Raw genomic sequence first — 25,988 nt, 5'->3', positions numbered from 1 at the left:
GGGTCTTGAGGAGGCAGCAGTTTTCTGTACTTTGCCCGTCTCCCTAAGATTTCTCCATTGAGCCCCAAGTAGAGAAAGAATAAACAGATACACCAACCCCACAGCTCTGCACGCTGCACGTTACAATCATGGGTCTATCTGCTTCACCTGATCTGCTCGCATTGTGTATTCTTTTCAATCCTTCCAACCCCCTCTCCATTTCTGGATTTCTGACGGAGTTACCCTGTTTCACTTGTTGGGGGTTGGGGAGAGGGGTGGTGTCTGACTTGATTGTTATTAGACGTGAAGTTGCGCCTTGGGGAAAAGCTCTCTCGTCGGAATGCTCAAAGTCAGGATTACCTCAGGATTAGCTCCCGGGAGAGTTGGTTGAGTCCCTCAGAGAGGGAAATGGTCACTTCTTCCTCCAAATTCCCATTGTTGGGCCAGTTTGGGCCATTGAGGGAAAGCTTTTCTTCCGAAGTAGTTATAAAAAGAAGGAGGTGGTCCCTCCCGTAGAGACTTAGCCCGGAGTGGACCCTTGGAGAGCTGCTGCCCGTTGAGAAGGAGGATTCGGAATCTCTGTAACCTGGATGTGTACCTAGACAGATCAGGGAGCGCTGCTGGGTGTCAGCATTTCAGAGGGCCGGCAGATGTGCTGGTACCATTTCCTGGAAGGAAAAGGAAAGAGACTTAGGACCCTCCAGAGAAAGGTGCCTCTTGGCTCCCAGACTCCAGGAAGTAGGAAAGGCATCTGACCCTAGCATTCAAGAAAGTAGTCAGAGGGTAGAGTTTAAAGCTAAGGAGAGGGAGGGAAAAGGAAGTGTTCTCAATTCTTTTTTCTTTTCTTCTTCCTAGCAAGAACCAATTGAGTCATCTTTGGGGCTTAGTAATGGAGTAAGTGATCTTTCTTCTGAGTATGCGGTCCTGACTTCAGCTATAAAAAATGAAGTGGATAGTACGGTGAACATCATAGGTAAACTGTTTTGACATCTCATTTTTTTACACATACAAGCCAGCCCTCTGGGGTCTACAGTTTGCAAAACGGGACTGGAAATGACATAGTCAGTGGGAGGAAGTCTTGGAACCATTTCAGAATGCAAGTTCCAGCCCCCAGATGTCAGGGCTGAGAAATAAGGCCTTTGAGTCTCAGAGAAAAGAAACTCAGGTGGGTCCTCCTCAAAAGAAGAAGCTTGAGATCCAAGTAGATGAAATGTTTCCTCTCCCTCCTGGTCAGTGAGTCTCGAGTCCCAACCTTTCCCTCACGGGCCATGTGGAAATTGTTATTTACTCAACTTGGGAACCAGGGAGGAAGCAGACCCTCATGCGTCCTCAGCACCTGCAGCAGAGGGCTATGGAGGACAAGGAGCGTCTAGGGACGAGTTGTCAGAGGGCACACTGGTTCCAGAAAGATTGGTGCTTGTGTGTCTGTGCGTGTGCATGCATGTGTATGTGCATGTGTGTGTGTGTGTGTGTGCCCGTGCATGTGTGTGCGTACATGTATGTGAGTGTGCATGCATGCATGTGCGTGTGTGTGTGCGTGCATGTGTGTGTGCATGGATGTGTGTGTTCATGGGTGTGTGTGTGTTGGGGATAATACCCAGGACTCACATATGTAAGGCAAGTGCTCTGCCACTGAGCCACAACAGCTTTTAAGCGCCATCTGTATACGAGACTTAGCACTGTCAGCAGGAAATTAACTGGAGGAACAAAATGGGTCTGGTCCCTCGTTTCATGGAAGGAGACACACAGCGAGTTAAGGAAATCTAGCATGACTGTCTGTGATCAGTGCGTCTGAGGAAACTGAAGAGACGGGGCCGAAAGGCTGACCTCTCAGCAGCCACCTCTCCCCTGAAGCAGGTCGGGGAGGAAGAGCAGGAAGGAACTCAAGGCCCGAGAGGGGTCCCCTTCAGGAACACCCCCCCGAGCATGAACCAGATGGCTGTGTGGCAGAGAAGAGGTTCAGCGAGAGAGGGGGCAGGGCCCGGGGCCTTGACCAACCCAGAGGACGAGAGAGAGTTCTATTCCCAGTCTCCTGGAGGGCTTTTCTCTAAACGGAGTATTCCGTGTAAGCATGCCAGCCTCAGAGTGTACCGGTGTCTCGTCCTGGGGAGCCACGTGAAGCCTCTCAGTCAAGGCCTGCAGGGGTGGGTGACTGGACAGCTGGGGGCTCGCCAGAGTGCACCAGGAACCATCTCTCTTGCCCAGAATCCAGAACCACACTTCACTGGCCTGTGGGTCTCTTGGTGTGAGAGCTGCGGCTGCATTTTGTAAACTGTGGGTGCCCTGAGGGCGGCCAGGCACAGAGAGCTCCCTCAGAGCTGCAGAGCGGACCTCCCACCGGATGGATGTTCAGCTAAGTCTTGACTGAAGGCTGTTACCCTGGCCGGTCCAGGACTGCATCTCTGTGGTTGTCCCCTGGGCCTGGGGGTTCTGAAGCAGAGCGTGTGTGGGGGACCCTGCGAACGGCAAGGTCTTTGGCAGAGAACTGAGGTGTGTGTGGCCAGGACCCGCTGTGCCTCTGGGATGGCCTGTGTGCCCGCGAGGGCATCTACAGTCTTGCCCGCAGTCCGGTCCGTTTAGGAGTAGAGAGGGCCTGAGTGCAGGCTGTTCTCACTTCCCGGGCAGCGTGGTCAGCAGCCCAGGCCACTTCCTTCCGGCTTCCTGCTCTGGCTGGCCAGTGGATCTTCCCTTCCTCAGCAGGCAGCCGTACTCAGAGCCCCAGCCAGGCCCTACTGGGCGCAACGCAAGACACTTTTTCTATTCTTTTTACTTTTTGGTTTGTGGGCCACGTCTGGCTCTGTGTTCTGGGATCACTCCTGACGGGGATTGGGGACTATATGGGGTGCTGGAGCTCTAACGTGGGTAGACTACACGTAAGGCAGGCACCCCACCCCCCATATTATACTTTTTTTTCCCCTTAAGATTCAGGTTATTTTGATGTTGGTTTTTTTTGGGGGGGGTCACATCCAGCGATGCACAGGGGTTACTCCTGGCTCTACACTCAGAAATTACCTGTGACACTGCTCAGGAGACCATATGGGATGCTGGGAATCGAACCCGGGTCGGCCGCATGCAAGGCAAACACCCTACCTGCTGTGCTATTGCTCCAACCCCAAGATTCAGTTTATTTTGAGTGAGCTGATGGGTATTTGGAGTTCTGCTTCATGGAGGAAGTGAATTCAACTTCAGATAAAATGCCTAACAATCAAAATACCAGAAAACTTTTAAAAATATTTATTATTATTTTATTGAGATGCCATGATTTACAAAGCCATTGCTAACCACACAGTTTTGGCATTCCGTGGTCCAACTCCAAATCCCCCACCAGTGTCGGCATCCCACCCTGATGATCCGGGTTCCCCCTTCCCATCTAGCCTCTCAAGGAAACTTTTTTTCTTTTTGGTGGAGGGAGTGAGGGTTCTTCGGGCCACATCTAGCTGTTGCTCAGGGCTTACTCCTGGCTCTGAGCTCACAGATTACTCCTGGCAGGGCTCATGGAACTATTAAGGGGTGTCAAGGATCAAGCCCATATCACCATGCGCAAGGCACGCTTCTTACTTGTACTATTTCTTCAGCCCTGCAAACTTTTTACTTTTTTCTTTTTTAATCAACGTATTATAGTTTGGATCACATGGTTACTGTAGTGTTGACTACTAGTCGAATTTTATTTTTATTTATTTTGCTTTTGGGATCACATCATCGGTGCTCAGGGGTTACGCTTCGCTCTACACTCAGGAATCACCCCGGCAGTGCTCAGGGGACCATATGGGATGCCAGGGATCAAACCTAGGTCAGCTATGTGCAAGGCAAACATCCTCCCTGCTGTGCTATCACTCAGGCCCCTGATTCCTGGTTTTAACGAACATAGTTGCTTCACCTCCAAACTACTGAAATGTCCAAGAATAGGGCTTTAGGTTAAAGCTTAGGCTTCAAAATGTCAATTCCCTGCATGGTTGGTTATGCCTGGCACTTATGATTGGTGCTATAGAAGGTAGGTAATAGTTTAATGAGTCGCCACTTCTGGGGCAAGGATGAATGCCAGGTCGGTTCCAAGACTCATCTGATGAGTTACATGAATCTTGTCTTTGACTTAATAATAAAATGCTAAGGATAGCAATAAGATGGATTTGTATCTCGTTTTTGTTTTCTAATTAAATGACCCTTACGAAGCAGATCATGGTAGATGAGTGGAATCATGCAAGTATTTTAAAGAAATGGGTGGACTGGTTTTTACTCACAGTAGCATTTCTCAGATGTTAGTGTTCTCAGAATTTTTGTCTGTGCTCTCCCAAGCGACCACTAATTAGCCATCTCGGTCTTGTGATTCATGGATGAAAACTTGCAGCGTCCACGTTTCTTTGCATTTGGGAGATTCTCTTTCGGTCTCTCTTTACCTTTAAGAGGTGCTTGATTTACAGAAGACCCATTCCTTGCATTCATTTGTTTCTAAGCCCAGATTTCATTTCAGTTTGGGAGTTAGGCACGAGATGAAAGCTTTGAGGTGTTTTCATTCTTTCATAAGCATTTTGTTTACAAGGTCACAATGGATTGCTGAAATGAATCCTTACTGTGTTAGATTTTAGTGCTGTCTGTAGTTTTTTTTTCGCTGAGATTGGAAAATCAGTCACTTCATTTAATGGAGGGCAGGCACCCCGTCCATTCTGATTCCGGACGGGGGCGGATTTGTCGGCAGCTTTTGCATGTGTGCTAACGTGCAGACGGTCCCGTTTCCACCCTTCCCAATAGATGCATGCTTGCTGGATTGCCTCTTTGTTCTGGCTTTTTATTCTTGCAACAGTTCACAGCAGGAACACACACACACATACACACACACACACACACACACACACACACACACGAGACCCTGTCAAGGGTTATGTCCTGGTCTGTCCTTCTTTGCATAACAGTGGGATGCACTTCCAGACCTCACCAGTTCTTGGCACCAGAAGGGAGAGTCACGACTCCACAGTTCAAGTCCTTCCATCGTCTGTCTGTCTTCCATCCCTCCTTTATGGCAGAAGGCCCCGGTTCAGCACTTCGGGTGCCCAGATGCAATCCTGTGAGCAGGAGTTGGATTGGGGCACAAACACGGCCCAGTTCCTCATTCCGTGGAGGAAACCAACAACAAGAACCTGCTGATCAGGGCTTGCTCAAGGAGGTAGTCTTGCTTTTTCCTTTCAAAAAAAAAAATACCAAAACAACTCAGGATTTTTATTTTCACTTTCCCCAAGCATTAAGTCCTGTCATGTGCGGTGACTTCTTCTCTCGGAAGCACGTTGAACGGTTCTGGCATTCCCCTCTTGGCAGGCCGCCTGGGCAGGCAGCGCTGTTACTGAGCCCCCTTGAAACGGGCCTGGGTAGAGTGTCTGCAGGTGTGGACCCAGAGCCCAGGCATTGCATTGCTGTAGCTCTCCTTCGTGTTATCTGATGAAAGGTAAGCCCTCCACCCTTCAGAGAGGCAAAGATCACTCCCACACAAAGGGCACCATTCAGATCCCTCAAGGAAGCCCCAGAGTCCTAGTGCCTGGCATCTAGCGATCAGAAAATAATCTAAAATAGATTATGTCTTGATGGGGTGGCCCCCAACTCTGCATGTGCATGCGTGTATGTCTGTATGTTACTTCTAAATTTGACTAGCTGTATGTAAAGTAAACCTCGAGTGGCTCTTTCTAGCCAAGTGTAGAAACTTGAACATCAGCAGGGAGCAGAGAAGTTACAGACCAGAGACAGAGTCACAACGTAAGGACTAAATGCAGCCACCCCACTGGGGCCTCAGCCACTGGGATTCATCATGATTTTAGGGTGGGCCTAGGTCAGGCCGGGCTGTTTGCTCTTGGGGTGAAGGCGCCCCAGATGCTTCCTGCTTCCCCCTGCACCTCGCTACAGATTCAGCTTCATGAACTTTGAAATTACTAACCTCTTAAAGTGACTCTCTCACTGTTGCTCTGGGCACCCAAAGCAAACCATAGACATTTTAAAACAGGGGCACAGAGAAACTACAGAGGTTACGGTGCTTGCCTTGTGCATGACAGACCCTGGTTTAATTCCTGGCACTGCGTATGGTCCCCCGGCACTGCCAGAGAGTGATCCCTGGGCATCACTGAGTGGAGCCCACAACACAGAAACAAGCATAAAAAAACAAAACAGCAGAAGGGCCAGAGAGAGAGCCCAAGTGTGAGACCAGAGTTTGATTCCTGGCATCATATCTACCACCATCCGCCCACACCCAGCACCGTAAACCTTCAACCTCCGATCACTCCTGCGTGTTGTCTGTAAATTAAAAGGAGCGAAAAGAACCAGATTAGAAGTTAAAAAGACTTGCATGACCAACTTCTGCATGTTTGCTTGCCACACGATGTTGCACCCAGCCCCTACCCTCCCTGCGTCTTCATTTCCTCCAATATAAACCGAAAACGATGCGGAAGAGCCATCTGACCTCAGCACATTGTTGCACACGTCACCCGAGTCGGGAAAACCACTGTGTGGTTAGAAGAGGTAGAATTATAACTTTATGATTCTCAAAATCACCCCCCACCCAAAAAAATGGCATTTGAGTAAGAAAGGTCACTTCAGAGGCTGGGAGGCATGTGCTTTGTACAGGGGAGGCAAAGACAGAGAAAAATAGCCTTTACCTGAACTAATATGGGAGGGGGTGGAGGTGACACCTGGGCCTTGCTGATTCACTGGCCTCTCTGGGGTTTGGCTTTTTTCACCATTGTGGACCCAACCGCCTTCCAAAGGCCTTTGTGCTTCCAGTTGCCTCTTAGGAACTTTCTCTGGGAGCTGGAGGACACCCGCCTTTTCAGGTGGAGCCTTCCTTGAACCCATGATTGTCCATAAAGTCGGAATGGCCTTTGCAGGAATCAGACAGGCTCATCAGCCCTTAGTCGTGGAGAATACTGCCGTCATCCTCAGCTTCTAGATCCAGCTACTGTTACATTCCTGTGGGTGACTTTTCCTGATGTGCTGACATAATGTCGGATATGCTTAGTGGGTTTCTAGCTCCTTCAACCAGTAGAGTATTTTCTTGGCACTCAAGCAACAATTGTTAAATATATGTGTGTGTGTGTGTGTATTTATATGTATATATATATGTGTGTGTATGTGTATATATGTGTATGTATATATGTGTGTGTGTGTGTGTGTATATATATATAAAGGTAAAAGGTAAAGGCCCTCCCGTTGATCGTCGATTTGCTCGAGCGGGCCCAGTAACGTCTCCATTGGAGACTTTGTTGTTACTGTGTCTGGCATATCGAATACTCTCGGTAGTTTGCCGGGCTCTCCGAGAGGGGCGGAGGAATCGAACCCGGGTCGGCCATGTTGGCTGCATGCAAGGCAAATGCCCTACCGCTGTGCTATCGCTCCAGCATATATATATATATATATATATATATATATATATATTAGGACCTGAGAGTTCAGGCGATTGGTACGTACTTGCCTTGCATTCCACCAACCCCGGTTCAGTCCCGAGCCCGGCACATGGTCCCCGGACCCTCTTCAGGAGGATCCCTGACCACAGAGCCTTGGAATATCCGTGGGTCATAATATGCTGCTGCCTATGAGCCCAGTGTCTCATTAAGCTGGGATTTGAACGTTTTTATCCCGAGAAAGCCACAAGTTCTCCTTTTCAACTACATTAACTTTCATTTTGTGGGGGAGGGGTGGCGGGGTGGTTGTCCTTCCCCCCAGCATGCTCAGGATGCCCCTGGGCCACTTGCAGTAACACTCAGCCAAACAGGCTCGACAGCTCAGTGCTCAGCCTGACTCTGCAGTGCTGCTTGGCCCAGTGGTGCCGGGGCCTATCGGGCCCTCCTGAACGTGTGGAGGGGAGGGCGTAGCAGTGCCTGAGATCCAACTCGGGACCTCGTGCATGGCAGGAATGTGCTCCAGGCCCAGCCTTCATTAACTCACTGTTGAGGAGAGCTCGTTGCGGAGCCCCTCCGAGGTGAGCTGAGGGGCCCTGAAAACTACCTTGGATGGAATCTTGGGCTCACCGCTTCCTGGCTGGCTGGCCTTGAGCCAGCCTTGACCCTCCCTGACGCTTTGCCCCTGAAACGGGGCCCGTCTGCTGTTCCTTGGCATGGGGTCATGCGGTGGGTCTGTGGCCAGGGGCGCAGAGGCGGGTGCTCAGTGGTGAGTGCGTCCTCGGGCTGCTGGCAGTGGCCATCGCTAAACCACAGCTCTGCTGGTGAGGAGTAGGTGTGGCTCGTCCGTTTTATTCTGCACTTGCAGGGAAAGTCAGCTCACCTGGCAGGGTCAGCAAAGAAGGGGAGCAGACAGAGAACGGAGTTGGGCTGGCCCCGAAGCCTTGCCAGGAGGCGTCTCCCACTCTGGGGCTCCCTGCCTCTCTTCAGGGCTTGTGAGTTAGGACTTGGGGAAGTTCCTCGGGGCCCCGGGAAATGTGCTGATGGAGAGGAAGAGTCCTTGTTTTCTGAGCAGAACACTGGGGCTGGAGAGTGTGGTGTCTGCCTGGCACTCAGCTGACCGGGTTCGATCCCCGGCATCTCCTGTTGTCTTCCTGAGCTCCATCAGCAGTGATCCCTCAGCGCAAAGCCAGGACTATCTGGGGATGGGCCCCCAAAACCTAAAAGATCAAAGAAAGAAAGAACAAGGTGTATGAGCTTGGAGAGAAGATCCTAGAGCCTGGGAGCCCACTCTGGAGCCCAGGAAACAAAGACTTGTTACCCTCTCCCACTGTCCAGCTCTCGGGGCGCTCAGTCGGACCTGACTGTTCACTTTTGTGTCTTCAGGGAGCACATTCCCTGAAATAGGGTCAAGGCGAGCCCCTTTTAGATGTGGTATGCAGGCTTATAGATTTTACTCTTGGCGGGGGCCCTCCCAACAGCACTCAGGAGGCGGGTGGGGATGAAGGATCCTTGAGAGGTCCTTGGCCAAATAGCGGTTGCATGCTAGGGCCTGTGGGTATGGTGGTATTCAGCCTTGCAGGCTAAGGACCTCTGGGGACACAACCTGCGATGTCACGGGGACTGTGCAGTGCCCGGGATCTCGGCCCCGTACCACCTCTCAGCCCCTCAGGTCTGTGAATTTTAATAGGTGCACACAGTTGCGTCAGCACTGGCATGTTCAAAACATCACTGTATCATTGTATCACTGTCATCCTGTTGTTCATCGATTTACTTGAGCGGATGCCGGTAACATCTCCATTCGTCCCAGCCCTGAGATTTTTTTGTTTGTTTTGCCTTTTTTGGATCACACCCGGCAATGCGCAGGGGTTACTCCTGGCTCTGCACTCAGGAATTATCCCTGGCGGTGCTCGGGGGACCATATGGGATGCTGAACCCAGTTCGGCCGTGTGCAAGGCAAATGCCCTACTCACTGTGCTATAGCTCCAGCCCCAGCCCTGAGATTTTAGCAGCCTCTCCTTACTCATCCTCTTCGTGATTCAAGACAGAGTGTTTATCCATCACCCCAAAATGTTTCTTCCCAGTCGCTTGCAGCTCCAGTGTGCTGTGGCATTGTCACGTCAACCGGGTTTAAAAAGGCCTTTGGCTAGAGTCTTGACATTTCCCAGAAGACATCCATGGAAAGAGAAGTTGACTTGTTTGGGGTGGTCTACACACACACACACACACACACACACACACACCGTCGCCACCAATCCAGAGGCATCCAAGGCATTCTGAGAACTGCCACATACTCCTCAACCCGCCCACCCCCTAACTGTGTCAGCACTTGATTGAAACTTTTGAGGTTCTGAAACCGGGAAAAAATGATTTTGTTGCCCCAACTCTTACCTTGTGTTGTCTTGCTCCTTCCTTCTCACTCCTGCCCCAAGCTCACTCTCTGGATTCTCCTGTGTTGGCCCGCAACCAGAACCTTGCCCAGGGGGATGTCCCCTGTCCCTCCTAGCACTTGACAGCAGTGCCCAGTACAAAGTAGGTGTGTGGTAGATCTTCTGTTAGTTGCATGACTGAGCTGGGTATTACAGGAAATACCAAGGAGAGAGAGCATTCCTGGTCCGAACAAAGAGACATATTTAGAAGGATGCTTGAACTGCTGCCATTGTTTCTGCTAGCAAGCTTGCTGTCTGTCTGTTTGGAATGACCTTGCAAAAGAGAAACGAATTTTAGAGTTGGAAGTTAAAGAGGCTTACACTTCTGCAGGTTTATCTAAAGCCTTAATTGTCGAAGACTTTTAACTGCTCTTTTTTTTTTTAATTCTTAATTTTTTTTTACTTGGGGTCACATTCAGCATTGCTCAGAGGTTACCCCTGGCTCTGCACTCAGGAATTACTCCTGCCGGTGCTTGGAGAACCATAAGGGATACCAGAGATCGAAACCAGGTCGGCCGTGTGCAAGGCAAATGCCCTACCTGCGCGCGACACACACACACACACACACACATTTCTGTCTCCACCACACCTCTTCTTAGGAATTGGGCTAGGACAGGCATATCTTATTTTCGTGCCTTTTCCCCCCTTGGGAGAAAGGCAGAAGGCACTGCAGGAGAGGTGAGCATCAGCCTGGCCCGCGTCTGCTGAGCTGCACAATTGATGCTCTCATAGGTAGTCCAAGGGCAAAGCAAGAATTTGGGAGTTGACTGCTGTGTATCATGTGCCTTCCTTCCTTTAACTTTATCCTGTCCAGGAAAACCTAAAAGCTTCCGGCTTCTCATCTATTTGTATCCTGGGCACCTTGTCGCCCTTCATGGCCTCGGAGGCCTTTCCTCAGCCTCATTTATACCTTCTCGTCTTCTTCCCCAGAGAACCCCTTCATTCTCATTCCACTCGAAAACCTTCTCTGAGTGGAAGTCAGATATCATTCACCTCACATCCTGTTAGTCATTGCATTTCCCCTCCCCCATTTTTCAAATAAAACAATAGAGGAAAGCATTTAGAAACAAACAAGCAAAAAAAACCAGTCGAGCAGTCAACTACTTCGACCAGTTTAACTTTGAGCAGTTTGCTCGGAGTAGCTCAACAACTGCTCAAAGGGGCCCATTCGCCGAGGCTGCCTTTTCCAGGTGACTGAATCATGGCTCCCTTGCTGCCTGCCCTGAGCATCCGTGATTGAGAGAGGAAGCATCAGCGCTCTGAACTCCGCACACAACCCAGATGAGCCTCCTCACTGCTCTGGCCTGCTTCCCACCTCACAGGATAGAGATGCTCTCCTCTCATTCTTACGGGGTGGGATTTTAAAGTAACGTTGACAGTTGTGAATAGGCTGTACTGTATTTCGAGGTGCTTGGGGAAACCAGGGTTCTTCCCGTTTGTTGATCGGTGTCAGTTGAGGCCGATTTCATCCAGCCAGTGGCCAACAGAGATCAGCTGTGTTTAAAAGTAGGGCAGACAGGTTGCAAGATAAGGAAGCATACTAGAAAGGTATTGAGGAGTTGGGCGGGTTTGGGCCACATCCAGTGGTGCTCAGGGCTTCCTCCTGGCTCTGTGCTTGGAGGTCACTCCTGAAAGTTTACAGTACCAGGGATCAAACCTGGTACAGCAGTAAGCAAGGCAGTGCCTTAACCCTGAACTCACTCTGTTGTCTCCAAAGGTATTTTTTCAGTCTCTACACACACACACACACACTTGTGTGTGTGTGTGTGTGTGTTTAAATATTTTCTTGACTTGAGAATAGAAAGATTCATTACTGGAATTGAAATTGATTATAAACAAAGAACTAAAATCAAGTATACTTGATAATCTCTCATTTCAATGTGAAAGCATTGAAAAAGATAAAGGTGCCTCCCTACAATCAGTCAGTCAATATAAGTAGGACAGAGCATTACAGGAATTCAAATTTAAAACCACCACAATTCTCTGTAAGTGTACACTTAATCAGAATGGCTAAAATGGGAAAAAAAAAAATAGAGACAACACCAAAGGCTGGTGTGAAGGTGTATAAATTAGATCCTTTGTCCAGTTTTGGTGGGGCTGTAAAATGGAATAGCTATTCTGGGCAGCTGTTGGCAGCTCGTTGTAAAAGTAAACTCGTCGTTACTCCCTGACCCTGCCATTCCTCTCTTGGGGCTTTATCCTAGGAGAAAGGAAACTGTCCGTTGAAAGCCTGTATCCAGGGCATCTGCCTCAGGCCCTGGATAGCTCCTCGGGGAGGACGTGGGCAGAGAAAGGGAGGACTTGGTATGATAGACGACTCTAACGTTTCTGTGGACTGTCTCCTGGTGAATTGCTTTACTCTCTCCTCAGTCATATCTACTGAGAAATTGCACTCGCGTGTCTTTTGCTGAAAGCCCAGATAGGAAAGGTTCTGGTCCTCTGTGCTGGGTATGGCCCCAGGAGAGCCAGAGAGATAGTACAGTGAGTAGGACAGTGGGTAGGCCTTGCCTGGGGCAGACCTGGGTTCGGTCCCTGGCCACCCCATCTAGTCCTCAGACCCCTTCCAGGAGTGATCTCTGAGCACAGAGTCAGGAGTAAGCCCTGAGCATTGCCAAGTATGACCCCCCAAATAAACAAAGCATATATTTTATGCACTTAACAAATGAGCGTTGGTATTGGTAGAAAGTAAATAGCTAGGTGTTAGAGTAACATCAGGTCACCTTATTTATCCATTTCCACCTCAGATCGCTTTTGTTGGCTAAGGGGAAACAGGAGATGCAGGTTGGGAGATGGCAAAGTCCCACGTGGGCAGGGACCGTGTTTTCCTGAGAAAGACTCCAGGACTTTCTTGTGCCTCTGGGTTACACTATAGCACGGGCTCGGGGCTGGAGCAATAGCACCGCGGGTAGGGCGTTTGCCTTTCACGCGGCCGACCTGGGTTCGATTTGCAGCATCCCATATGGTCCCCTGAGCACCGCCAGGAGTAATTCCTGAGTGCACGAGCCAGGAGTAACCCTGTGCATGGCCGAGTGCGACCCAAAAATTTAAAACAAACACAGAAAAACAAGCTCTGTGAGTCCCTGGCCGGGAAAGGAACTGCATGGCTGTGGTTTGAGGGGTATCCAGGAAGAGCCCTCCCTCGGCCCTCAGCCCCCTTGGTCTGGAGAAGCCCACCCAGGCTGCAGAGTGAATGCCTGGCTCCAGGCCGTTCCCCCTGGGACTCTCCTTTTCATCCCTTCTCCCCCAACCTCACCCCGCATACTCTCTAAGGAACCCGAGTTCTCGAAGCCTCTTGGACACACATTTCAGTCGATCTTTCCGTCAGACCAGGCCAAGGCATTTTGCATAGTGATTTGGCTGCATTTAATGTGGCTGACCCCACAGGAGACAGGTACCCTAGAAACAGGTACTGGATGGCATCATTCACGTCTCTCCTCGGCCCGAGCCTCATGCTAGGGCATAGCCTGGGCCCCTGGGAAGTGCTCTCCTGAAGACAGACGGACCCAGAGCCCTGTGGGGTGGGGCAGCCTGGGGCTGGACTCCTCCCGGTACATTGTTCCTGCCACTGAGCTGAGGGACTCCCCTGCTCCTTGTATGGGTGCCAAGGTGCCACTGCAGGGCAGATACCAAGCCTCAGGCTGGCCATGACATCTGAACCCCCGGAGGAGCCACTGTCACCTCCAGAACAAATGATGTCTACTGGCCACACATCCCAGGGGTCTGAACCAGAGAGGAGTCACTGGTGGAGAGACCACAGCTAGGTTGCCTCCAGGAGTCCGGAATTTCACCCCAAGCCAGGCTTCCCGGAGAGGAAGGGATGTCCCTGACTGTCACCCCGTCGCACCCCTCTCTCTGGACCTGAGGGTCACCGTCCTGTCTGCATGCCCAGGAGCCTGTGGCGAGTTGGACGTTCATTCCTCTGCCTCCGCTTGCTAATGCGGGATGAGTTGGTAGAAATACGCCTGTGCATGGAATCAGTCTCTTTAGAAACTTTTCACCTCTACATTTGTGATTCTTATCGAAGTTGTCTCCCATGATTCAATGAAAAGGTTTCTCCGAAAGGGGAGAAAACCCATGTGGGAGTGTTGTTGGCAGCACCGATGAACAGACTTGCCCAGGAGTCCTCCCCGGGGATGTGGGCACGCGAGCAGGGTGCATTGGATGCTGCGCCATCGTAACCCAGCAGTCGGTGACTTTCCAGGGACTCGCTCACGCCAGGCTCCGAGCGTTCCTGTGTGACTCCTTCTATGCAGCAACCTGGAAATGGCAAAGAGTGACAGAAGTAGGGAACAGATTAGTGGGGAGAGAGCTCCGGAGAGCAGTTGTAAAAGAGTAACAGGTATTTATGGTGATGAATATTGGTGTTGCCTGGGTGGCAGGTAAACCGTGACGAAAGACACACAAACACAAAAGAGCGTGAGTGGAACAGAGGCAGCCCGAGCAGACGCAGAGATCGTTATCGGGGTCAATATTCGAGTTGTGATCTCGTTCTGGAGTTTGGCAGGACGTGACCACTGGAGGAATTTAGGCCACCCGCTTCCTCTCTTCTGGGCCTTCATGAGGATCCCAGAATAAAGTGTGTAATAATAATTTGTTCAAAGAAAGGGGCAAGAGGATGGGGGGGGTAGCTCCGTGGGCATTTTCGCGGGAGAACGTTGCTGGGTTTGCTCTTCAGCATTGAAGTTTTCCCCTCGCTCAGAGCCAATCAGAGCACTGAACGGAGGGTAGCCCCTGAGCCCCAAACAGTGTCGCCCTCCCCCAAAATAAAAATCACAACAGAAAAGCCAGGATTTAGAGACGGGGTGATGAGGATTCATCTTCTCCATGTCCTGGAAAATGGATGTGGCCACCGTGCTCCAGTCCTGAGAAACGGTTCTACCCCATTTTTCTGATATTCCCAGGGGCCACGTCTTCAGACCAGGAAAACGGGTGGGCGTTTGCACAGAGCACCTCACAGCTGGAAAGTGCACGGTGGGCGGAAGGGGTGATCTGTCCTCCTGAAGCTTTGAGAATGCCTTTCTGAACCTCGGGACCCAGAAAATGAGCGCAGCAGCTCTCCCCAAGCTGAACGTATCTGCCGCCACGACCACATGTCAGCACCCTGGACACGTGCATGGACACAGTCCAGAGTGCGGGCTTGTGCTCCGGTCGCCTAAGTGGCCGGCAGAGGTCTGTCTGCTGGCTGCTGAGCTCGTTCAAGGAAAGTTCTCTTTTTTCTGCAGCCTGTGTGTGCGAGGATGTACACTTGCTCCTTGTGATGGCTTTTCCCTTTGAAGTTGTAGGACAGTCGCATCTGGAAAGCGGCATTGAGGATCAGGAGATTGTCACCAACCCGCCAGACATCTGCCAAGTCGTCGAGGTGACCACCGAGAGTGACGAGCAGCCGGTCAGCATGAGTGAGCTGTACCCACTGCAGATTTCCCCCGTGTCTTCCTACGCAGGTAAGGGCAGGGGACAAGTGGGGACAAGTCCTGAAGTCGGAGATTACCTCGTTCACCAACAGCAGAGAAGCTCAGCTCTGCCCGGGAGTTACTCCTACTCGATTATTTTGTTTGAATTTTCTCAGCCAGCCTCTTCCCAGGCGCTTTGGTCCTCAGCTGACATGGTCCCGGCACTTTTGGACTTGATCACCCATAATTCTCGTCAGGCATGATATAACAAATAATAACCTCTCTTGGGTTTTATTTTATGCGCGCCAGTTATTAGCAGTGTGAACGGATGCTCTTAATGGGACCTCAGTGGGACCCAGCTGGCAGGGCCTTAGAATCACCCTCGTCCCTGCCTCCGCTGTGGCTCTTCGTTTTCAATTTAGTTCAGCATCTAATTGGACTGGGCAACTGGTCCCATTTCTGGTTCCCCCAGGGATGGCCACGGGCTGGCAGGAACTGGTCCAGACAGTCACAGGATCAGAACCAGATTCTGTCGGTTCTTCCTTCTTCGCAGAATAAAGTGATGACTCCTTTGCCCACTCACATGACTTCATCGTCCAGCCTCTGATTTAATTTAGAGGGGTGTGGGGAGGGGACGACTCGGTCTTAATTAAGAACTATAAATTCTGAGGCAAATGTTGTGGGCTTGCAAATATTGAAGCAAGAAAGCCCTCTCATCAGTAACCACAGTCAACTCTAAGTGACTCCAGAGTCTTCCCCGTGGCCTTCATTTGCTGCCAGCCGGAGTGCCCTTCCACTCGGCTGCCGTCCCAGAGACTGGCACAGACACAGCATGGAAATGAGGTTGATTCAGAGGGCAGGCTACTTGTGAATCAATGAGTCACGGAACTAACGGCCTATTTCCTGAATCCCGCCATTTTAAATGTATAGGCTCAGGGCAGTAAAATCCCCATGACACAAAGCTACGTTTTAGCCATTTCAAGGGTGCCAGCGTTGTTATGCAGCTGCCACCACCATCCGCTCCAGAACTTGCCAGACTAAGATTGGTACCGATGAAATGTTGCCTCCTCGCTCCTGCTGCCTGCAACCCCTGCCCACCCCAGCCTACTTTCTGCCTGTCGGAAACGGGTTCCTCTAGCACGACTGAGTGACGTCTCCCAGGCTCTGTTCCTATTTCACTTTGCAGACTGGTCTCTGAGTGCAAGGCACCTAAAGGGAATCCAAGGAAAGCTCGTCCAGCCAAGGCTCCTCACCTGTGGAAGTGGACACTTTGTCCTCCATTTTTCCATTCATCATACATACTAGTGTCAGCTCCTCTCGGCTCTTTCATGGTAATAATGAAATTAGGGTGTGCATTAATGGTGCCCTGGGAACTGAGTTCTCTGCTAGGCCTCGTCGACTTCTTCAGTTGTCATCAGAGTAACCCAGTCTGCCTTTTTTTTCTCGGATGCTGTCATTTTTTTTCTTGCTTTCAAAATTCAGACTCTCGGTGCCTGAGCGATAGTGCAGGAGTAAAGGGATCTGCCTTGCACAAAGCTGAAGTCAGCTTCATCCTTGGCACCACACCTGGGCTCCCCCAAGCACTACCAGGAGTGGTCCCTGAGCACAGAGCTGGGAGTAGGCCTGCAGCACCAACCAACCCTCCCCGCCACCATCATCAAAACACCCCACAAATTAAGATTCTCAGGCTAATGTGTTTCCAGGGACAAACAGTGCCTTGGACCCCCAGGGAGTGACTGTGGACGGCCTCCTCTTATCCCTCACTTCACTTCAGTACTGCCTGGACCACTGCCACTCCTAACCCAACTGTATCCCTGAAGTCAGAAACCCACCAGGAGAGGCAGAGCAGCCTTCATTTTTGCCGCTGACATCCCTGACGCCTGAAACTTAAAGCCCCTTCTTTGCATCCCCCCCGATGCAAAATAGGAGACTCTCTCATATCGGTGCTGCTCCTGGCGTCGTGACCGCCATCTGGGGATTTTCCTCTGGACTGGAGCTTTTGAATAGACGTTTATGTTCCTGTGTTGAGAAAGGACTTTTGGAATCTTCTAGGGGATTCTAGAAAGGCCTCCTCCTGCATGTCCGTCAGCAGTGGCATTTCGCTTCAGCGGAAGAATCGCAGGAACAGCTGGTCCATGGAGAGAGACATGAAAATTTCATTAGCCCTTTCAGGACATTTGCATAGATTTGAAAGGCAGGGTTTGGTGCCAGGCTGGCAGGCTTCAGGAGGTTTTGTTGGAGCCTGGCTTTTCGGCCTGGACTTCAGTTCTTTCTGTTGTTTTCGTTGTCTGAATTCTCCAGAACCTCTTGGAAGGAGGCTAATTGGAGAGAGCCAAAATGATTCATCACGCTCCTTTTCTAGAGCTTATGGGCTCATGAAAAAATGTTTCTGTTACTGCATGAGGCTGGCTTAAGTCTCTGTCGGGAAGTTGGTGGCATTTTGCTAGGAGAGGCATCTTTTGGGGGCTATATCATTCTCCCTGCTCCACGCCTTCTTACTTCAGGTTCAGGCTGTTTACTGGGTTCTTCGTGGCAGGGTTCCTTTGTTCTGTTCAGCTGACTTTCCACCTCCTCAAGCCGCTTTCATTCACTCGTTTAGGAAAACTGGTATTTGCAAGCTGTTGTTGGTATTTTTCCTCCTACCGGTCATTTGAATACAATCCCAGTATTATTACGAAACCACATCCAGTTTTGCAAGCCTGTCCTCTCTATGGTCTAAATATTATGGCGCGCAAGAAGAGGCAGCTTCCGGAAGTGCAAGTGCTTGATTGGATTTCTTTGCAGCAATATAAAATTCCAGTTGGATTTGTAAAACTTGCGCATCGTGCATGACCAGAACCAAGGTTGGTTATCACTGGCAGACAGACGGTCTTTTGAGGGCAGAGATGTGCCATAAAGTAGCCCCCCAATTGATGTAGGGCATTCAGAGTTTTGGTGTTGACGATGGTTTTGCTTTTTAAAAGAGCCACAACAGTGTTTGAGGGAAAGAAAGACAGAGCTCAAGAGAAAAACATAGTACAGAGGCTTGATTGGCTATAACTGTGAAGCAGGTCTGTTGACTGCGAGAGCTCGAAGTAGAGACTTTGAGTGTCTGAGAAACCATATCAAGCTTGTGTTCTCTTGCTGGGTGGGGCAGGATAAAGTGCTTTTGAGATTAAGAGGGCTTTGAGATCTGAACCTTTTACTAAGCCTCCTAGTGAATGTTATTGAGGAAATGATCAAGGGGGAGACAGACATCCTTGTCATTCTTATTAATAAAACTTGTTGAGCAGGAAGGGTTTTGTTTTAATTTTTTCCCCCAGAAATGTAGCAGGATGTCAGAGTGCAAGGAGACTTTATGCATAAAACGTTTGTGTCTCCCCATAATGTTCCTGAGATGGTTTGACAATGAAAGCAGAGCACGGAATGTGAACAGAAGAATTGCCTTCATTCTAGAAGCTTTGCTCAGGAAGAAGAGTCTCATGATGATTGAATCCAGGCCTCCTTCCTTCGCAGCCTGGTCTATCCAGGGAAACTGAGGCCGGAAAGAGGAACGCATTATTCGCAAGCCTACTATTACTTTATAGATACTTTGAGCAGATTCAGGAGCTAGTAAACCCGCTGCTACTTTTTTTTTATCCCGTGGTATTCAAAGTAAATAAATAACCAAATCCAATATAATCTTGAGGGGACACGAAATGTAAACAGCTCATGTTGATATTTCTGCCATAACACTGATGTGGAAGTAGCAGCTGCAGGGAACTAATTTGTCATCGAAGAAGTAATCTTGAGAGGCCGGGGACATAACTCAGGGGTTCAGGCGTTTTCCATGCAAGTGAGCTAAGTGTGATCTCGCACTACGTCCATCTCCCAAACACTCTCAGGCGAGATCCACGTATCGCCCATTCCCCACCCCCTTAAAAGCAGAGAAATTATCTGGATCCCGAGAGTGGCTGTGGTAAAGTGATCCCATGTAAGCACAAGAACCCAGACAGTGTACCCACTGCGGCATTTGGAGCAGATGAATGGGGGGAGCCATGACGACCCCTATTCCTCCTGAGAGAGGGGCCTCGGGGTTTTTTTTTGTTTTTTTTTTTTTTGGCAGGAGCCTCGTTTCCCTGCAAGGCCATGGGTGGTTGTCGTTCGTGTTTTTTAAGACAGTAAACGCAGAATCTCAGTTTGCTACTGTGCAAGAACAGTGGATCTTAATTTAGTAGCTCCGCAGCTAACACTGGTATCAGCTGGAAACAGAAGAACATGTGTGTCTTTTCTCGGCCCGCACGATCTCCCTGAAGTTGAAAGCTGGGTGCTCAAAGGAAATTCCCACTCTGAGGCTTAAGCTTGACCCTGCCCAAGGATCTGCCTTCCTGTCCCTCCCAGCACTGCAACCTGCGTTGCCGTGGTGTGCCAGAACCTGGGTGCTTGCTCTTCCCCGCCCTGCCCCCCTCGAATTGCAGCTCCCATGGCCTGCCTGGTGGCACCTGTGTGTGTGTTTGCATTTGCCGGATTAAGAAATGGAAGAGGGCGGTATTTCCGGAGCGTAAGCAGGAGTGCGAGGAGCTCGCCGTACGTGGAAGGAGACAAGTCTTGGCTTCAGAGCACTTGGTGAAGACCAAGCAGAGAAATGGAAGGGGGATCTTGGTGTTTTCTCAGAGGCTGGCACAGCAGGAGTGCCTTGGGAAACAGTTACTGCATGCGGTGGGATCCAAGGAGGGATTCTGTGTTTGCTTCTCTGCATTTACTCGGTCTGCTGCTTGGCGAGCCTTTTAACAACTCTTCTGCATTTTTCGTGGGAGAGGCTGATTCCTGCTTCCCCGGGAGATGCAGCTAGCAGGAGCCCCCCCCGCCCCGACACATACACACACACACACACACACACACTCACACACACACCTTCCAGGGGCCAGAGAGCTCCTACAGCAGGGAGAGTGCTTGCCCTGCACTTGTCCAAGCCAAGTTCACTCTCCAGCATCCCATAGAATCACTCAAGCCCCACCAGGAGTGATTGCACAGCATAGAGCCAGGAGTACTCCCTGAGCACTGCCAGGCATGGCCAACCCCTCCTCCTCCTCACCTCCACTGTCACCCTCCCTCGCCCCCTCCCCCAAAAAAAAGCCTGAGAGTATAACCACACACTCGGTGGCTTAGCTCAGCATATCCATGTTACCCAACAGCTTCCGAGGGGCAGAGTTTCAGACACACCTTAGCTGGGTCCTCTGCTCAGACGTTGCATTCCCCTCTAAGAATCGGGGGGGTGGATGTGCTTTCATGCTCATAGAACCATGGGCAGAATGCAGTTCGTGGCAGGTGGTCCAGAGGAGGGCCAGGAAGATGAATTACCCTCTTGGTTTCTCGCTGGCCTTTGACTGGAAGCAGCCCCGGGTTCTTAGTCGGGGGGAACTTTCCCTATATGACGGGCTGGGCTCCCCAAAGCCAGCAAGGCGCAGGATCTTCTCACAAGAAAGGTTTCAGCCTCAGCACAAAACATCCTTCCGGGTGAATTCTGTCAGAAGTCTCACACCCTGGTGCATGGGATCCCACAAGAAAGCAGAGAGGGTGGTGAAGATCATGGCAGCCACCCTGGAATCTGTTCATGCACAGTAACCCAGACAGAAGAGGAAACCCAGGAGGTCAGGGATAAAAATAAATAGGATGGTGGGGACCTTGAAAGACTCGTGTTGGGACTTCAGTGAACTAGCTGAGGTGTTTGGAAGAGAGCTTCATCGCAGTTATGGTGGGTGGAATGACAGTGAGTAGGGCCCATCCATAGAACCTGGGCCGTCCAGGCATGGAGAGCAGAGACTTGATAGACCTCATGGGACATACCACCCATCTTGGGAAATGGAGGCCAATAAGCTGATCTCCACGGCCCTCTAACGGTGAGCTCCCCCTCAACTCAGACACCTCTCCTCCCACGACGGCCAAGATTTGGGAGCTGACATCTCGATTCTATCATCTCCCAAGTACAAGCGTTTGACCCCAGGCAGGGGATTGGAAGTGATGAATGTGGTGACCCGCTTGGCAAAATTAAATGCTACTACCGTTTTCAAAGACTGCCTGAGCCTCTAAACTGACTGAATGGCAAGAATGATGACTCTTGTGTTTTTCTCTCTGTGAACAGAAAGTGAAACCACCGATAGTGTGCCCAGTGATGAAGAGAGCACTGAGGTAAGCGAGTTGCTAGCCGCTGGCCCCCACAGGTGGTGTGGGAAAGCGTCCGAGGTGGCCGTCTTCATTCCTGGCCCCTAGTGCGTTTTCTTAAGAGCCTGAGTTTTACTTTGGGGTTGTGTGTGTGTGTGTGTGTGTGTGTGTGTGCACTTTGGGTTTAAATTTCAAAAACTCCTCTCCCTGGGGTTGGAGCAATAGCACAGCAGGTAGGGTGTTTGCCTTGCACACGGCCGACCCGGGGTGCAATTCCCAGCATCCCATATGGTCCCCCGAGCACCGCCAGGGGTAATTCCTGAGTGCATGAACTAGGAGTAACCCCGGTGCATCGCCGGGTATGACCCAAAAAAGGGCAAAAATAAATAAAATCAAACTCCTCCCTTTGGGTTTGCAGTTCTAATTTCCAGCCTTGGGGGACGGAATGGGAGGAAGGAGAGTCCGCTGTGAGCGTTAGGCGGAGGAGTTTGTGCCGGCAGGAAAGAGGAAATCGAAGCCGCGGCCAGGAAATGTTGATATTCTTACCACTATAAACAGCCGCGTTGAGCAGCAGAAATAGAATGTCCTGAGTGGCCAGAAGCAGTGGCCAGCAGTCAACAGCGGCCGTTGCAGAGCGGCGCGAGCCCCTTTGTCTCTGCCTGGAGTCGCTGCCCTCTCTGCCCGTGCCCAGCGGCTGCCACGCTGCCCACTGCCCACTGCCCTTAGAGGCTGCGCTCACACAATGGCAGGAAGTGGCTGTAACGTGGGAAGCGTTCCTGCTGCCCGGCCGGCCAGCGGGCGAGAGAGGAGAGAGCCTCTGCTTTCTGACTCATGCTCGGGGTGTTTGAGTCAGGGGTGCCCCCGCGTTCTGAGTCCTTGAAGTGCTCCGGAGACCGTCTGTGTGGATGCTCACGCCCATCGCAGCTCTGTCTGTGCAAGGCCAGGCCTTCCAGCTCCTCCTCTGAACGGAGCCAGCCTCGAGGCCAGCTCGTGCTCAGCCCACAGGCGCTCTGAGCCTTTTCCATCTGGAGACAGTCAAGGGGCGCTGACCGTCTTTAAGTCTCAGGTCACTTGCCCTCCCCCCCATGCAGGTTGACTCCAAGATGGGTTTCACCTAGCAGAGAGGCGCCTAATTGCCACCAGAGCTAAGCAGCTGTTTTGTGGCCTATCTAATGACCTATCTAATGGGCGGAACTAGAACCAGTACCAGGGAAACCAGAACTCCATGTGGAGCCTAGTTCTCCTGCCTTCGTGGAAGTCTTCGCTCAGTTTCTAGGAGACAGCCAATGAGAATCGATTTTTTTTTCCCTTAAGGGAAAAAGAAATCAGCCATCGGGTCCACATAGCTGGAGATATATTTCAGTGGAGACTTGGACAATTGCCATGCATGTTTGAGTCGCTTATTCTATTCTGTTTATTTATTTTGCTTTTTTGGGTCACACCTGGCGGGCGATGCACGGGGGTTCCTCCCGGCTCTGCACTCAGGAATGACTCCTGGCGGTATGCAGGGGACCATATGGGATGCTGGGAATCGAACCTGGCTCGGCCGCGTGCAAGGAATGTTTTGAATTTTTTAATTTATTAAAAAATAAGTAATTTTTTTAAGAAAAAGACCTGTAGGGTAGGGGCCAGCAGGGCGAAAAGGTGGTGGCATGAGGGCAGTTTTGTTTTCAAAAGCCGTTCGAGAGAGAGCAGAGGAAAACGTTGTCGACTTGTTTCCTTCGGAAGGGCCGGCCCCACTGGCGGAAGAGGAGCATCGAAGGCAAGCAGTACCTCAGCAACATGGGCACACGCAGCACCTACCTGCTGCCCAGCATGGCCACCTTCGTGACGTCCAGCAAGCCCGACCTCCAGGTCACCATCAAGGAGGAGAGCTGTCCCGTGCCTTACAACAGCTCCTGGCCCCCGTTCCCAGACCTGCCCCTCCCCCCCTCGGTCACCCCCGCGGCCAGCGGCACGCGGCCAGACCGGGAGACCCGGGCCAGTGTCATCAAGAAGACGTCAGATCTCACCCAGGCCCGCGTCAAGAGCTGCTAAGCCTCTGCTTGCCCTGGCGGTTGTTGGCATTTCTTGGCTGTGTCTTGTCGTTCGTTTGTGTTTTTCTTTCTGACACCTTTTTTAGACAAATCTAGGGGGGGGGAAGCCTTGACAATAGAACATTGATTGCTGTGCCCCAACTCCAGGACTGGAGCTGCTTCTTTAACTCAGGACTCCAGCCCACTGGTAGACGTGTGTCTCTAGAGCCTGCTGGATCTCCCAGGGCTGCTCCCTCAAGTTCAAGGACGTCACTAGGACCAACAGCCACCGGGGCAGAGGAGGTGCTGCATTGCGGAGTGGATGCCTCTGAATGGAAGAGAAAATGTGAACTAGCTGGAATTTTTTATTCTTGTGAATATGTACATAGAGCAGGACTAGCCATGTTGCGGTCTGCTTCTGCACCTTATCTTAAAGCACTTACAAATAGACCTTCTCATGATCTTGCTCTATTTCACTGCACAGTCAGCGCCCCTGGCCCCGCCTCGCCCCTTCCCGCCCCACCCAGTTCCTCCTTCTCCCCTCCCCAGGGGCTGTGTTCCCCAGCCCTGAGGAGGAGCAGCAAATGAACTTCTCCACAGATGTCCCATTTTAAGACTGCTTTAAAAGAAAGAAAGAAATCTTTTTCTAATCTGCTATGCTTGAATGCCACGCGGTACAAAGGAGAACCCTCATGGAGATATTATGCAAATTCCCAGATTTGAAAATGAAACAAACAAAAAAGATACTCTTAATTCTAACGAGAGCAAGCTTTTTTATTTTTTATACAGGGGAATATTTTATTCAAGGTAAAAATTCTAAAGAAAAAATATAATTGTTTTTTATCTTTTCTACAGCAAATTTATAATTTTAAGATTCCTTTTCTTGTTTATCAGCAGTTGTTATTACATCCTTGTGGCACATTTTTTTTTTAATTTTGTAATGGTGGAAAAGCTTTTATGAGCTCATGTAGCAATCAAATTATCCTGTGGATTGATAATAAATAAATATGATATATAGTTAAATTTTTAATGGGCATTCTGCCTGGCTCTGCGTCTACTTTACAGCCTGCTCGTGGGACAGGACTGACAGAGGATGGTTTGTTCTTTTTTGTTCTCATTCATTCACTTCCTATAAACACTGTGGTCTGCAAAGTTGTTCACGATGAGTTGTGACAGGCGTCCAATGTTCCAGCACCAATCCTGCCACCACTGTCACCTTCCCCCCACCATTGTCTCCATGTTCCCAGAGACCAGTTCGTTCTTAGCCGCCAAAACCTTTTCCCTTCACAACAACAGGAAGTGCCGGTGGTTCTCTCTGGCTTTGAGTCCTCACTCTCCCCCTTTCGAGGTTGAGTACCGAGGGCAGTTTCCTCACAAGGAGGAAATGGAGATGTAACAGGAAAATGGGCCATTTACAGGACCAGAAGCACAGGGAGGTGGAAGCCAAGTCCAGTGTGACTGTGGAGAGGGCGTCTTTTCCTCACTCCCACTGTCCTCCTCAGCCACAGGCCTGTCCCGCCCCTGTCTGGTTTTCCTCATCCATAGGCTTAAGTAACTGGCGATGGATTGGAAAGATGCAGAGTACACGCATCAGATGCTTGCCCTGCATGTGACTGCTTACCACAGTCAAATCACTGGCACCACAGATGCTCCCTTGAGCACTTCCAGGGGTCACTCCTGAGCACAGAGCCAGGAATAGCCCCTGAAGCACTGCCAGGTAGAACCCCTTCCCCAGAATTCGTAACAGGAGAAAGACTTTATGTCACCTGTGGGGCTCGTGGCTGGCATTTTTAACAGTGGGAAGTATGGGTTGGATTTCTGTTCTGTGTCTATTACCTTTTGGAGCTGCCAGGGCCTTGGGTCTTGGCCATGTCTTCAGGACTGAGAACGTGACTTTGTGAGTGAGAACGTGAATTCGAGACCTCCAGAATCTACCACCCCTGTGGTGTTTCAAGGTGCACATCTGACCTTGGGAAAGCCTCCGCACTTCCCTCCCAGGCCGCCCCGGGGTAATAAAACGAGAAGAGCAAAGACTCCGGGGGCCTTTCTACAGCTTCCGGGGACTTGCAGGCAATTGCTCAGTTAATATTTGAAAAAGGTTTCTTCAGCAGGAGGACAAAGGGCTATTTTTATGCCTCTCCCCGTGTGTGTGGCTGCAGATATAATTAGTGGTCATAAAATTATCCAGCCCTGAACAAAAATTAACTGAAGCATTTTACAGCTTGCCATGTGGTATTGCACTGCCTGGGATGGATGGACAGTTGACTGCTCCTGTGAGGGGCGCTTGTGTGATTTGGTTTCTCTCTGATAGGGGAGAGCTTCCGCTCCTCGTGACGGGCAAGGTCAGGGAGGCAGGAGATGCTCTCCGCCACCCTGGCACCATGCTCTGGCCTTTTCCTGGGAGCCTGCCCAGCAGTGCTCGGACCCCACGGCCATTCCCGTGAGACTTCCCACCGAGCTGGAAGGGTCAGTGTTGAGGCTGAGGGACAGTGCCGCTCAGGGCTGCACCCCGCAGTACTAGCTGGCCTCTGAAACCAAAACTGGCCGGGTGTGGGGGGCAGGGATCAAACGTGGGGCCTCATCCATGTGAGGAGGCTGCGCTTGACTACTCAGTGGTCCCCCCAGCTCTGCTCTCGCTTTTGAAGATTCATCTTCTCCCAGGGCTTCGAAAAATGAGTCCAGTTC

The 25,988-nt window shown here is 50.8% G+C and overlaps 1 protein-coding gene across 2 annotated transcripts in view; it reads left to right on the top strand.

The window, feature by feature from the left end:
* The window catches only part of IRF2 (interferon regulatory factor 2), a 90,181-nt gene extending 65,848 nt beyond the window's left edge, over nt 1-24,333 (top strand). For both annotated transcript variants that reach the window (XM_056114271.1, XM_056114272.1), the window contains exons 6-9: nt 835-952; nt 15,055-15,219; nt 21,269-21,315; nt 23,017-24,333. In XM_056114271.1, the coding sequence (XP_055970246.1) occupies nt 835-952; nt 15,055-15,219; nt 21,269-21,315; nt 23,017-23,325 (639 nt within the window). In that variant the 3' untranslated portion in view covers nt 23,326-24,333. The remainder of the gene's footprint in view (nt 1-834; nt 953-15,054; nt 15,220-21,268; nt 21,316-23,016) is intronic.
* Nucleotides 24,334-25,988: the final 1,655 nt, after the last annotated feature.

The sequence above is a fragment of the Sorex fumeus genome, unplaced genomic scaffold (assembly GCF_029834395.1).
Source record: "Sorex fumeus unplaced genomic scaffold, SorFum_2.1 ptg000024l, whole genome shotgun sequence".
NCBI lineage: Eukaryota > Metazoa > Chordata > Mammalia > Eulipotyphla > Soricidae > Sorex > Sorex fumeus.
This window is presented reverse-complemented; position numbering and strand designations above follow the sequence as displayed.